Below are 14,318 nucleotides of genomic sequence, written 5' to 3' on the forward strand. Positions count from 1 at the left end.
TCATGCACTGAATATTTTCAGTGGTGAGAATGGTCAAATCCATGTTAAACATAGTGTACTTACCTACTGTATGTCGAAGCTCTTCACATTGACTGATGTGGGGCAGTTTCAGCATATCCTTCCATTTCTTGCTGCGACCATTCCTCTTGCCACCACCTCCTGTAAAAATTATATTTTTTGTTAAACATATGGACAAATAAGCCATTACTAGAATATTTACATAGCATTACCTTATCCAAAACACTTTATAGTCAAGCACTCAGCACACCTACAGGCACTACTAGAGCCCTGCTAGTTACAATCTGTCATCACCAGATGGACCAATTCTTATTATTATATTTAATGTGCTTCCCAAACTTTGGTCCACCCATCACAAGGGTCCAAGTACTGTTGATACAATCAAGAGTTAATATATGTCACTCACTTCCACTGCTACAATGCCACTCTTTCTAAACCCCACTGTACAAGACACTCAAGGAACGTATCCCCCAAATCACACTTCTTTTTACTATATTCATCATCTGCATGACCTTCTTCCCCTTTAAGATGTCTTCAGGTTAAAATCATTATAAACCTCCTCATGCCTTCGACTGTCTGTAAGCTTGATTCACAAAGCTAACACTCCAGGCCAGTTCACACCATAGAACGAAGTCCCGAAGGCGTTCCAGATGATTTTCTGCATGCACGTTTTTGACATGTTTCAGTGTATTTTTGATGCATTCCAGTGCATTTTTCCTCCTCTTTTTTCTAATCCTTAAATAAGGACATGTGTGTTCCAGTGCATTTTTGGTGCATCTAGGTGCGTTCCAGTGCGTTATTTATGCATTTTGCAGCGTTCCTGTGCAGGAAAAATGCTGCATATTCTATTTTTTTTTCTGGAACTACAAGCACTGGTGTGAACTATGGCATTGGAAACCATATAATCTACTTTCAATGCATTTTTGATGCAGAAAAAAAAAACAGGCACTGGACTGCATGTGGTGTGAACTGGCCCTCCTGTTGGTCTAATCCTAAGCATAACATAGTGGGACCCTCGCTGATTGGTAGGGAACTATATTTGTATTCCTATGGTTCTCTATTTAAAAAACGCTACTAAAAGCTTTTTGAGAACATTGTCCTTGCCCATGAGACTATATTTTTTGAGATTCACCTTAGATCTACCGCTCCTGATGGAGTGAGCATATTCTCTCTGAGAGTTATCTTGCATGTAAATTTGGAGCCTTGCAATAAACCATTTAACCACATAACGACCGCTCACATTGCTGCTACTGCGGCAATGTGGCTCGTTATCGTCCAGCGACGTAGACCTACGTCGCTGGACTCCTCCCCTTGTGGGCGGGCGCACGCGCCGCCGGAGGCTCGCTCCCGCTGTATTCAGTCACAGCGGGAGTCAGGCCAGGGGAGGAGCAGCGGCGATCGCCGCCGCCCTTCCCCGATCGTCGGGGAATCGAGTCTGGAGATCCGCCCGCTTGTGTAAACAAAGCGGACGGATCTCCTAAGTGACAGACAGGGTCAGATTGCAGGGTTCAGCGTAGCTGAACATCCGATCTGTCCTTGTGTCACTCAGCCACCTCCCCCCACACGTCAGTAAGCACCAGGCATACATTAACCCCTCCCCTTCCAATAAAATTAACCCCTTCCCTGCCAGTGTCATTTTTACAGTAACAGTGCATATGTATAGCACTGATTACTGTAGTAATGTCACTGGTACCCCCAAAAGTGTCAAAAATGTCAGTCAAGGGTCCGATCTGTCCGCCGCAATGTCGCAGTCCCACAAAAAAAAAAAAAAAATCACAGATCACCGCCATCACTCGTTAAAAAAAAACACCAAAAATGACAGAAATCTTTCCCTTAGTTAGTAAACGCAATGACTTTTGCGCAAACCAATCAAAATATGCTTATTGTGATTTTTTTTACCAAACATAGGAAGCAGAAAACAAATTGGCCAAAAATTTAAAAACATTTTGATTTTTACATTTTTTTTGGGGGGAATTTCATATAAAAAAATGTGAAAAATATTGTTATTTTATTCAAAATTTACGCTTTTTTTGTTTATAGCGCAAAAAGTAAAAATCGCACAGGTGATAAAATACCACCAAAAGAAAGCTCTGTTTGTGGTAAAAAAAGAACGTAAATTTCGTTTGGGTACGGCGTCGCATGACCGCGCAATTGTCAGTTAAAGTCGCACAGTGCCGAATCGCAAAAAGTGGCCTGGACGTAAGACAGCAAAATCCTCCGGTGGTAAAGTGGTTAAATTGAAGACAGTTGTTCCCCCCCCTCCCCCCCCCCACTGCAACCACAACAATAGACTTCCCCACTATGTAGGAAAATTGATGGTACATACAGTTCAAGCTTGAAAAGCTGTAACAATGAATTGCATCTCAAATAGGAGAAATGTTTCACACTTGCTGAATCACCTGTGTTGGTAACATTCTAATACCGTAAAAGGATAGCTACCATCTGTTGACTAATTTGAGTATTAAAAGTACAAAAATAAGTTTTAGTACTTGTCAAAAGAGGGTAAAGAGAGAGGCTCATTGTTATAGAGTTATAAATGGCATAATTTAATAGTTTCTCTCATTTTGGTAATGCAGAAGAAGCTACATCTATACAATAAATTATATATGTTGACTGATTTATCTCCAAACGCATTCTGTAATACTGGTCCGCCAATCATATGGTTGTTGCCACCAGTATCCTTTCATGAACATGCATACATGAAGATAGAGCAGAGGGACAACCTCATTAGTATTAGTAGGCTGTTGTGTTTTTTTTTTTCCCCCCCCCAAGAAGGCTTGGGCCAGCTGGTGGTCAACCTGCATTGCTTGAAGAATTCCAGGTATGGGTATTTTTTTTTACATAGTTATAATAGTCTAGCTTGGACCAATGTAATTATGTACACTATATTACCAAAAGTATTGAGACGCCTGCCTTTACACGTACATGAATTTTAATAGAATCCATGTCTTAGTTCGAAGGGTTTAATATTGAGTTGGGCCACACTTTGCCACTATAACAGCTTCAACTATTTTGGGAAGGCTGTCCACAAAACTTAGGAGTATTTGTAAGTTCTGATGTTGGAGAGAAGGTCTGGCTCGCAGTCAGCGCTCCAATTCATCCCAAAGGTGTTCTATCAGGTTGGGGGTCAGGACTCTGTGCAGGTCAGTCAAGTTTCTCCACACCAAACTTGCTCACCCATATCTTTATGGACCTTTCTTTTTTGCACTGGCGTGCAGTCATGTTGGAACAGGAAGGGCCAACCCTAAATGTTTCCCATAAAGTTGGGAGCATGAAATTGTCCTAAATGTCCTGGTATGCTGACGCCTTAAGTGTTCCCTTCACTGGAACTAAGAGGCCAAGCCAAACCCCTGAAAAACAACCCCACATCCACCAAATGATTTGGACCAGTGCACAAAGCAAGGTCCATAAAGACATGGATGAGCGAGTTTAGTTACATAGTAGGTGAGGTTGAATAAAGACAATAGTCCATCCAGTTCAACCTTTGTAGGTGTGTGTGGCTGTAATCATCTCACATAGCCCTGAATGTCCTGATCCTTGAGATGTAAGTCTAAGAGTCTTTCGAAAGCCACCATACTTCCCGCAGAAACCACCTCTTGTGGTAGAGAATTCCACAATCTTGTAGCCCTAACAGTAAAGAACCCCCCACGTTGCCTGAGGTTAAAACGCTTCTCCTCTAAATCGCATTGTATGCCCTCTTGTCCTCATGCAATCCCTTCGACTGAACAGCTTTTTTTCTAAGCTGAGATCCCCATTGAGATATTTATAAATTGCTATCATGTCCCCCCTCAGGCGTCTCTTCTCTTCTCTAGGGTGGAGGAACTTGACTGGCCTGAAGCAACTATGGTCATCACCTGTTTGTCGGTGCACGCACTCCATTTACTAAATAAAAAACTACAAACTCTCAACTTGTGCTTCCCAGTAAATGGTATTTTTTTAACTACTGTTATAAATGTTAGTGCCAACAAGATGTCCATATTAAAAGTATATCCTTCTTTATACCAGAGTTTGGAGAGACAGCCATCCCTTTGAAAGTCTGAATTCTTGGCCCGTACCGCAAGGGATTGCTGCAGACAGAAGAATGATTCCACCTTGGAGAGCTTTCTGCAGTTACATTGTCTCTTTTCCTACACAAACTGTATCATTTACATTGTGAAAACCACTTTATCAATTGGTGCCAGAGAAAACAAGATATCTGCCAAAAAAATCCTCCATCAGCTGCGGGTCTCCCTAAACCACCCCTCACTATTTAATAATGGAAAAACTTATAGATGCATAATGGAAAAACTTACATTTTGTTAATGGTCTTTTTTTAATTATTTGCTTTTGTTTTTCTAAAAGTCCATCATCTAATCATTTAATTGAACAAAATAAAACCACAAAGTATAAAGTGAACCTCTCTCCTCTGACATTGCATTATTTTTAATAGTCAACGGTTAGAAAATGGTGTGCATATTCACACACCTACTCAGAAAGCTGCTCAGTGTAAAAATCATAAAAGGCTCATGGACACTGGTCTAGAAGAGTAAGGCAATATTAAAAAAAAATGGATCCCAAGGCTCATCAATTCGGATGTTTGGGGACTCTATTAGAGCTTTATTTTCTAAGGGGACAGACAAAATCTACTTAAAGTGGAACCTTTTTTCGCAAATTGACTTGGGCGTCATTGCTTTGCCCCCCCCCCCCCAATCATATTGGCCACTGTTTTATTTTTGGAGGGGGGTGGAATCATTTGTGTTTTTTTTATTTTTGTTTCTTTTCTCTATGTGGCCTAACCCCCCACCGCCGTTCTGGCCTAGTCCATAATGATGCATCATGCTCCAGTAGCCACCTAGGATAATCTCATTATAAATCCCATTAGGCTGCATTAATCAATTCATAAAGCAGCCTGGGGGAAGAGCCAAATGCATCATCTGGGCTAGGTTGCCTGAATCCAGAAGAAGCAGCCAGCTGAAGAGGACCAAAATGGTGCCTCCAGAAACTGACTAACGCATGTGTACTAGTGCTGCAACGATGCGTCAACGTAATAGATTACGTCGACTACAGAAATATGTTGACGTGCGTGAAAGGCGTTGACGCGTCATGCGTGACATCACACGCCCCATGCTCACATTGCCGGCCGGGCCGCTGCATTGATTGGGGCCGCTGCAGACTGCACTGACCCGCCCCCGCTGCGCTCCAGTCCAGAGTGTCCGGCTCTTCTACGTCAGCCGCTGTGAGCGGCATGACATCCCGGGGCGGCTGCGCCTGCGCATCAACTGAGATGACTCTCTGTGGCTGCAGACTGCCGCCAACGCCGATGATCCCTCCCACTGTCCCACTCCAGCACCATCATGTGATCGCAGGTGAGCCTGAGGGGTCTGCACTGGGAGGGGGGCTTACTAAGTGGTCTGTACTAGGTGGGAGGGCTTACTGAGGGGTCTGCACTGGGAGGGGGGCTTACTAAGTGGTCTGTACTAGGTGGGAGGGCTTACTGAGGGGTCTGCACTGGGAGGGGGGCTTACTAAGTGGTCTGTACTAGGTGGGAGGGCTTACTGAGGGGTCTGCACTGGGAGGGGGGCTTACTAAGTGGTCTGTACTAGGTGGGAGGGCTTACTGTGGGGTCTGTACTAGGTGGGAGGGCTTACTGAGGGGTCTGTACTGGAAGGAGGGGTCTGTACTTTTTGTTATTCAAAGGATTAATAAGCTAATCAAAAAATGAACACTCAATTAAGCAAAAAAAATAAAATAAAAATAATCGTTAGATTAGTCGACTAATCGGAAAAATAATCGCTAGATTAGTCAACAGACAAAATAATCGTTAGTTGCAGCCCTAATGTGTACAGTAAATTGCTGCAAGACAACACTATATCCACTGGGCAGGTAAGTTTTTTAGGACAACCCAACATACTGCATAAGGAAGGGGAAGGGGGAGGGAGGAGTGTGTGCAGTAACATTTCTCCTTAAAGAGACAAAGGGGAGGAATTTACCAAGCTAGAACAGACATAAGACTGGAACAGACATGATCTAGAGCAGCTTTGCATGTCAACCATTCAGCTTCAAGCTTTACATTTTCAATGCTTAAAGCAGAACTAACCTTTACCTTCCAGTGGTGCCACTGTTTGCATAGCCAGCTGCAGTCATCACTCCTCCACTACTACATTAAGAATGTGCTAGGTTTCTTGATTGGCCACTGGGGTAATGACGTCATTCCGCGCATGTGCATGCAGTAATTCATTCTACCACAGCTGGAGTGTGCCTGCAATCTAGGATAAGCTGCACATGCACAGCTCAGTGTACATTCAATAGAAGATTGCAAGCAGGCATGTCTTTTACAATAAAGAGCTGCCTGCTCCCAGATTTTTTACAAGCCTAGTTTAGTTTCACTTGAGTGGGTCTCCTCCTTATGCCAAAAATATTTAACTCACCTTCAATAGAATTTAAAAAAAAAAAAAAAAAAATAACCTAACAAGTTGAATTTAAAAGTTGATTGCTTATCAAGCACAGCTGTTCCCGGTTTTTCGAAATCCCCCCCGTGTAACATTGTCTATTCAGGCCAAAGTGACAGTACATCCTGATAGCCCACTCACCCTTATAAACTCAATCACCAACTCCCTGCACTGTTGGAGTCCCCTGCTCATCAGGTATGATAGTGCACATAACCCCTCCCATGTGACAGCGCTAAGGGCTGAGTGGCCAACAACCAGACCCAAACATTGTCACATGGGATGGGCAGTAATATCCTTCATCTGGGTAAGCGCCAAAGTCAACTACTACTGTAGTCTCTTTTGGAAGCTGATCTGACAATGCAGGAGAGCCATTTGGAGACCAAAGCATTGTCACATTATAATAGGGAGTGCCTGAACAAGGATTGTTCATGGCAGGATCACCAGGCATTATTTTTATGAAAGTTGCAAAACCAAAAAAAAAAAAAAAAACAGATTTCAAATGACTTTAACACAGTTTATATGATGTATTAGGGCCCTTTAATATTGTACTAAAATGTCTATTCAACTTCATGCGTTTTGGTGACTTGCAGTAAAATGCAGACCTGGTGCATTTTAACGCAATACACCTCTAGACGACGTTGTTCTGTGAATGAGGCACATAGAAAACCATTGCAAGCCTTGCAATGCTCTGTGTTAATCCAGTGCGCAATAACTTAGGCCACTGCACATGGGTTGGCCAGGCCCTGTCACCTATTGTATTTATATACAGTATAGTTATATCTTAAATTATAACTAAAGGCAAAACTTTTTTTTTTTTTTTTTTGGGAGAGTGGAGAGTAATTAGAACACTTGTCAGCTTTTAAAGGGGAAGTCCCACCTTAACAAAGTCTCTACATCTACAGGCATCCATGATCTAAGATTAACCTATCTAGGCCTGTATAGAAGAAATTGTTATAAATACCTTTTTCATAGCCGCTCCGGTCCGGTCTCCAGCAGCGGAAGCTCTGCAGAGGAGACAGCCGACAACGGCTGTGGAATGAGTGGGAAGTGACATCACCCATAGAGTTACTATGGGGCTTCCATTGTTGGATGTGTCCTCTGCACCCACCTCCACAGAGAAGCCGCCACTGACAGCCCAGCGTGGGACCGGACCGGATTAGCTTCAGAAAAGGCATGTATAGCGATTTCTTCTTTAGGCCTCATGCACACTGGACATTATAAAAGCGCCAGTAGCTTTGTAGTGAGTTTTTCAGCGTTGTTTTTTTAGCGTTTTCCAGGGTTTTTTGGCATCAGCGGTTTTTGGCGTTTTTAGCTATAAATTACCTCTCTCTCTGCTATTTTAGTAACTCCAACCTTTCCACAATGCAATGCTTTCCAGAATTGCATCGCACGATTTAGGTGTGGGGAAAAAAGGGTCCTACAACATTTTGGTGCAAATGCGGACCCTTTTTTCCACGCATCAAAATCGTATCGCATAGGTGTGAACACCCATGCGATGCAATTCTGTCAAGCTCACTGCATTTTGCAATCTGTTTTGGAAAGCCGTTCATGGATCATTAAGCCCCTGTTCACATCGGGCAGATTTGACATGTCAAATCTCATGACAAATCAGAGCCTATTGCCGGCAACGTCACTGTCCGAATTGGTGCAACCCTGACTTTGCGGCGCCGCTACTTTTGGCGACTTAAGGGCAATTTCAATAGACATCCGTGCATAAACCCGAACAGATGTCTGTAAAATTGCCCCCGAAGTCGCACTGACATGCGAGTTTGAAATTGTGCGCGTTCAGCTGAATGATTTCAAACCCCCTCAGTGTGAACCTGTGCCGTTGACGTCACTAGGCTCTGATTTGACATGCGATTCACCTCAAAACAGAACCCAGGCTTAAAAAAAAGCAATGGAATAAAAAAACGTAGAAAAACAGTTTGGGCTCTTTCACACGGTCCGCCTCCGTAGGCGGATCCGTGCTGCTCAGCGGGGATTGATCCGCGATCCCCGCTGAGCCGGTGGATGACAGCTCCGTCTCCGCTTGCAGTGCGGAGCGGGAGGTGTCACAACCCCCGCTGCTCTCTATGGGGAATCGGATGAGAGCGGGCCGCCTGTCCGCTCTCATCCGATCCCCAGGACGGATGAAAAATAGGGTTTCCATCCGTCCGGATTTCACGGACAGGATCGGATGCGGATGGCAGCGGGTGTCAGATGGCAGCGTTTTTTGTCGTTTATCAGCATTTATCTGTGTTTATTGACGTAAGAGCGTTTTTACAGCTGAAAAGCGCCACTCAAAACCCAATAGTTTTCAGGGTTTTTTATAGCCAGAAACTGCCTCTGCCAAAAACTGCAGATAACAGCCTGTGTGTGTATGGACACATAGAATAACATGCTGGGGAGTTTATTGGCTGTAGAAAAAAAACGTCTGATGCCAAAAACAGCAGCTGTAAAAACGTCTCGTGTGCATGAGGCCTAAACGGGCTAGATAGGTTAATCTTTGATCATGGATGCCGGTAGATGTAGAGGTTTTAGTGTGTTAGGGTAGACTTCCCCTTTAACTGCTATCTGTGTCCCCATTCGGGAGGATTCATCCTCTCTATTATTCATGTTTACCATTATCACCAAGCGTGAAAAGGGGAAAAGAAAAAATCTCAAATTTTGGGTTGTCACCAGAACAGGAAAAGAGGGGAAATCTTCCAGTGGGGACGCTAGTTCTAGTGGACAACCAGAGATTCCATCACTTTGGAGAAATTTCCTATTTTGGCTATGGCACAGGATGTGAAGTGAAATCTACCCAATGGGACACAGATTACCAGAAAAAAAAATCTACCTTAGCCAAAATGAGTTTTGCATTTAGTTGTAATTTAAGGGTGGTTCACACCAGAGCAGCTGTAAGTGTTGGGTGGTTAGGCCCAACGCAACCACAATACAATAGCAAAGGGAAAGCACATTGCCTTCAATAAATGTTGTTCACACCTATGCACTGTGTTGCTTTGTGCTGCACTGAAATGATGCATGCATCACTTTTCGAGCAACACATTGATGTAATAACTCTATACAGCATGTCCGCGCATGTCTCTTTTCTCTATACAGCATGTCCGCGCAGGATTGCACAGTACAAATACAGTTTGAAGCTGAGGTTTAGGTATAGCAATTCTTACACAGTATTTTTTATTTTTACAGAAAACAGTTACATTGCTACAGCTTTGTTACATTGCTACATTTATAACTAAACATTTGCAGTCTGCCCAGAGTTCTCCTTCAGCTTGGACTGTATGGAACTTATGCAGGTGTGAGTGACATCAGCAGTCGTCACAAAGTATTTAACACTATGGGATCTTTGCTTTTCCTCTGGTGCGGTCAAACAGATCCAGATTGAGTCAGCTACTTCCACATGAGAAGAAGCCAAGTATATGAAGGTACAAGACCTGGAATGACAGAGGCAAACAGTGATCATCCGGAGAGCCCAGCCAAAACACACACACTGCGCCCAGACCTTCAGCTTCTTCCGACATCGCAGAGCGGCACTACACACTGACCCAGTGCTGATCATCCACAGATAGCCGAGAGCAAAATACACACCGCCTGTCCTGAAATGTTTCCCCAGACACCGAAAAACACACGCAGAACAAACAAGGAACGCCATTCAGTGTAAAGGACAAGATAGCGAAGAGTTAAAACCACATACGGCTAGTCTGATATTCATTCAGCATTACATTTTACAGGATTCTAAATCCTGTCTCTGATGTATTTCAAGAAGAACTTTAAAATTAGAATGTTTAGTACTGATAGATGGACCCAATGTCTGGCTGCGTTAGTGTTTTTTTGGTTTGTTTTTTTCCAGTGCAGCCAGACATTGGGCCCATCAGTGTCCCCTATGTGACGGAAAAATGTGTTAACCTAATCCCCAAATGAAAAACATGTTAACCCATTATGAAGAACATGTCTTTTTTCACCCCAGATCTCTCATTAAAAAGGACCTGTCATGCTTATTTCTGTTACAAGGGATGTTTGCATTCCTTGTTATAGGAATAAAAGCGATAAAAGAAAAAAAAAATGTAAAAACGGACAATGTAAAAATAAAAAGCTTACGTGCATTTCAGTCCTCAATATGTAAACAGTGTTCAAACCACACATGAGGTATCATCACGATCGTTAGAGCGAAAGCAATAAGGGCTCTTTCACACGGTCCGCCTCCTCAGGCGGATCCGTGCTGCTCAGCGGGGATCGATCCGCCCATCCCCACTGAGCCGGCGGATGACAGCTCCGGCTCTCTATGGGGGGTCAGATGAGAGCGGACCGTCTGTCCGCTCTCATCTGATCCGATCCCTGAACGGATGGAAAAATAGGGTTTCCATCCGTCCAGATTTCATGGACAGGATCGGATACGGATGGCAGCGGGTGTCAGTGGAGGTGTCTTCGCTGACATCCGCTGCCCCATAGAACTGCATGGAGGATCCAATCAGATCCGCCTAAAAAACTGACAGGTGGATCTGATCGGATCGCCCGTGTAAAAGAGCCCTAATTGTAGCACTGGACCTCCTCTGTAACTCAAAACAGGTAACCTGTAAAAAAATGTAAAGCATCGCCTATGGAGATTTCTAAGTATCGTATTTTGTCGCCATGAGCATGCGCAATTTTAAAGCATGACATGTTAGCTATCTATTTGCTCGGAATAACATCATCTTTCACATTGTGGTAACTATTGTGTTTTTTTCCCCCGAATTTTTTTTTTTGAAAGACCGCTGCGCAAATACAGTGTGACAAAAAACATTGCAATGATCGCCATTTTATTCTCTAGGGTCTCTGCTACTCTGCTATATATATATCTGCTATAATATATATATATCCCTGGTGCATTTTCCGGAGCTAGCACTGCTAGGCATACATGAAGACAATCAGATGCCTCGATACACTAGGCTTTTGATCGCATATCTCTTGTACTATGCCAAGAAAGCTATTTTACATAAATGGAATACAGGTTCCCCCCCAACTGTTGTCTTCTGAGAAAGCTGCATTAAATGTGCCTTACCATTGTATAAATTGACATACTTGAACAGAAACTGTCCCAAGAAGTTTGGCAGAATCTGGCAACCCTGGACAGCGTGTTGAGTTTGTTGTCCCTTACTAATGCCCCGTACACACGTGCAGATTATCTGCAGACTTTTGTCTTCAGATTTACCTTTTCTATGTAGTGCAAGGGCCTGCCGGATTGCATACAAATTGAAAGTGTTTAGGTTTGACCTCATATTATATGGTTTTGGTAAGTCTGCAGATAATCTGCACGTGTGTACGGGGCATTAGATGTACCATTCATGTTTCTTGTTTGACAATCTAGGATGCATTACATATCCTTTATACGCTCACTGTTGCCTTAAAGTGGAGTTCCACCCCGTTTTAATAACTTGGATTACATAAATGTATGTAATCCCCTTTAAAACTACTTTTACCAATGAAAACTTTTTTTTTTTTGCTAGGAAATACCTTATTTTCTTGTTTATTCATCCTCTCCTCACTTCCGGGTCCGGCCGCCGATCGGCGATTCGCAGGGGGTGCTGGGATGTATCTCATGGCATGAAATCTTGCATTATTACACAGGAGCTGAGCTGTACTGTTTGTATTGAGGCCGTGCTCTGCCCCGCCTCCTCTCAGTGAGCTGTAATGTATATATTGTATTGAGGCCGTGCTCCGCCTCCGCCCTGCCTCCTCTCAGTGAGCTCAGTGCGGATATAATGCTTTCAGTCCTTGCTCACTGAGAGGAGGCGGGGCAGAGCACGGCCTCAATACAATACATACAGTGCAGCTCACTGAGAGGAGACATGGCGGAGGCGGGGCAGAGCACGGCCACAATACAAACAGTACAGATCAGCTCCTGTGTAATAATGCGAGATTTCATGCCATGAGTAACATCCCAGCACCCCCTGTGAATCGCCGAATTCTGTAATCGCCGATCGGCGGCCGGACCCGGAAGTGAGGAGAGGATGAATAAAAAAGAAAATAAGGTATTTACTAGCAAAAAAAAAAAAAGTTTCCATTGGTAAAAGTAGTTTTAAAGGGGATTACATACATCTAAAGTTACTAAAATGGGTGGAACTCCACTTTAAACTGTACTGAAATATTTGTACCATAGGTATGGGAACACTATACTGTATTTTTATTGGTTGCCCGTTTATTTGTTCTCCATATTGTCCTGCATTTGAATATGTCTGTACCATATTCCTTTTTTTCTACAATAAAATGATATTCTGACTGAAAATAAGGACGTCATTGGCAAGCAGGCAGAAGGATGCAAAATCAGCGCGCTCAGAGGTGACTGCTGCCTCCCGGGCTTTCGTGGGACATCTGTGCAGAACGTCACATCTGCTCTCCGCTGGCATGTTCTGTTAGCTGAGTAAGTTGTGTTTCTCTTGCAATGTAAACAGCTTTTCTAAAACCTTACACCATATTTACATTGGCGGGGAACTGTGCGGTCACAAATACGGCAGTCCCTGGAGATTCCAGAAGACATCACTTACAGAGAACATGAGACAATGCCAGACGGATATCAGAAATGCAGATTTTCCCTTCACTTTCCAACCAATCATATACATTTTAATGGTCACTCTTCCTAAAAGGACAGTCAGTTTGAACTGTTCTTTATTCTTTTTTATCCTACTTTTATTCTTTTTTTATCTAATTGATGTGTAATTCAGTCAATACTATGGAATCCTCAAACATTCAGACAGCCATAACTTCCCTTCTGGTCGATTTAGACTCAATTTAGATCGGATTCGAATAAACTGAGTTGATCGCCCATGGCGGACTATTATAAGAATATTTTAGATAATTTTGCATTAATTGGCAGCACAGAGATACTTTGTTAAGATGTTCGCATTTAGTTCAGACTATGAGATTACATGGTGGAAACAGAGATGAGATCAATACCCTATGATCCTAAGTTATGATCATATAACTCTTGATCAAAATCCACTATAGATCGATTATTCCTATTGGAAGAGATTGTTCGGAAAAAGGAATTGATCATTTATCAATGGCCACCATAATATGCTCTGTTAAAGATATGTACAAAGGGTTTGTGTCACATTAAATGATAGAAGTGAAATGACACAAATTACCTGTTGCTTAATGAAAGTAGAGCACAGCGACAAGTCCTGTTAAAAACCTGAATTCCAGGTATTCAGCTCATTTTTAAAAAAGTAGACACACTGAGTTAAGTCCAGCGTGCATGACACCTTCTGGGATTAGCTCTATTATTTATATCAGGCAGCTTTAGAGTACTGGAGTTGCAGGAGCCCAGTGCTGATCCTTTTCAGCTCTGCATCTTGAACAGGATTGTCACTGTAGCTGCTTTGCCCGTCCCTCCCCTCCTCCTGTCAAATCACAGAAGCCTTTGTATTATGTGAACACATCTATGAAATACAAAGGCTTCTGTGAATGGGCAGCAGAGGTTAGGGGTGGGAATAGCTGCTCTGTGTGCCTGTCTCCAGTCTCACAGCCCGTAGTGTCTCCAGTGTATTTCCTGGCAGAGCAATAAACCTGTCAGATATAAATAATAGAGATAAGCCTAGGAGGTCATGCAGCTCCTTTGACTTCATTCATATTGTGCCATCACTTTTTAACTGGAATTCAACTTTAAACCAAATTTTACCTTTCTAAACAAAGAAGAGATCAAACGAAGGCCTCATATACATGGCCGCTTTTGGGTAGACATTGTAATATGCCAGAGTATTTCCAAGTCCAGGATACACAGCTACTGTATAGCCACCCATAGGGCAGCACGCTCATTCCAGGGCTGTGTATTGCAGAATATGGTGTACAGACCGCTACACTGTCAGCAAGGAGCAGCACAACCACTATGTGCAACAGGGTCTGGAGGGCTGGCCA

At 43.2% G+C, this 14,318-nt stretch overlaps 1 protein-coding gene across 1 annotated transcript in view; it reads right to left on the reverse strand.

The window, feature by feature from the left end:
- GRK4 (G protein-coupled receptor kinase 4) overlaps nucleotides 1-14,318 on the reverse strand; it is a 379,913-nt gene that overhangs the window by 212,434 nt on the left and 153,161 nt on the right. Inside the window, exon 2 of the mRNA XM_082256443.1 lies at nucleotides 64-159. Coding sequence (XP_082112569.1) covers nucleotides 64-159 — 96 coding nt within the window. The remainder of the gene's footprint in view (nucleotides 1-63; nucleotides 160-14,318) is intronic.

Source organism: Pelophylax lessonae (assembly GCF_965119305.1).
Source record: "Pelophylax lessonae genome assembly, chromosome: 1".
Classification (NCBI taxonomy): domain Eukaryota; kingdom Metazoa; phylum Chordata; class Amphibia; order Anura; family Ranidae; genus Pelophylax; species Pelophylax lessonae.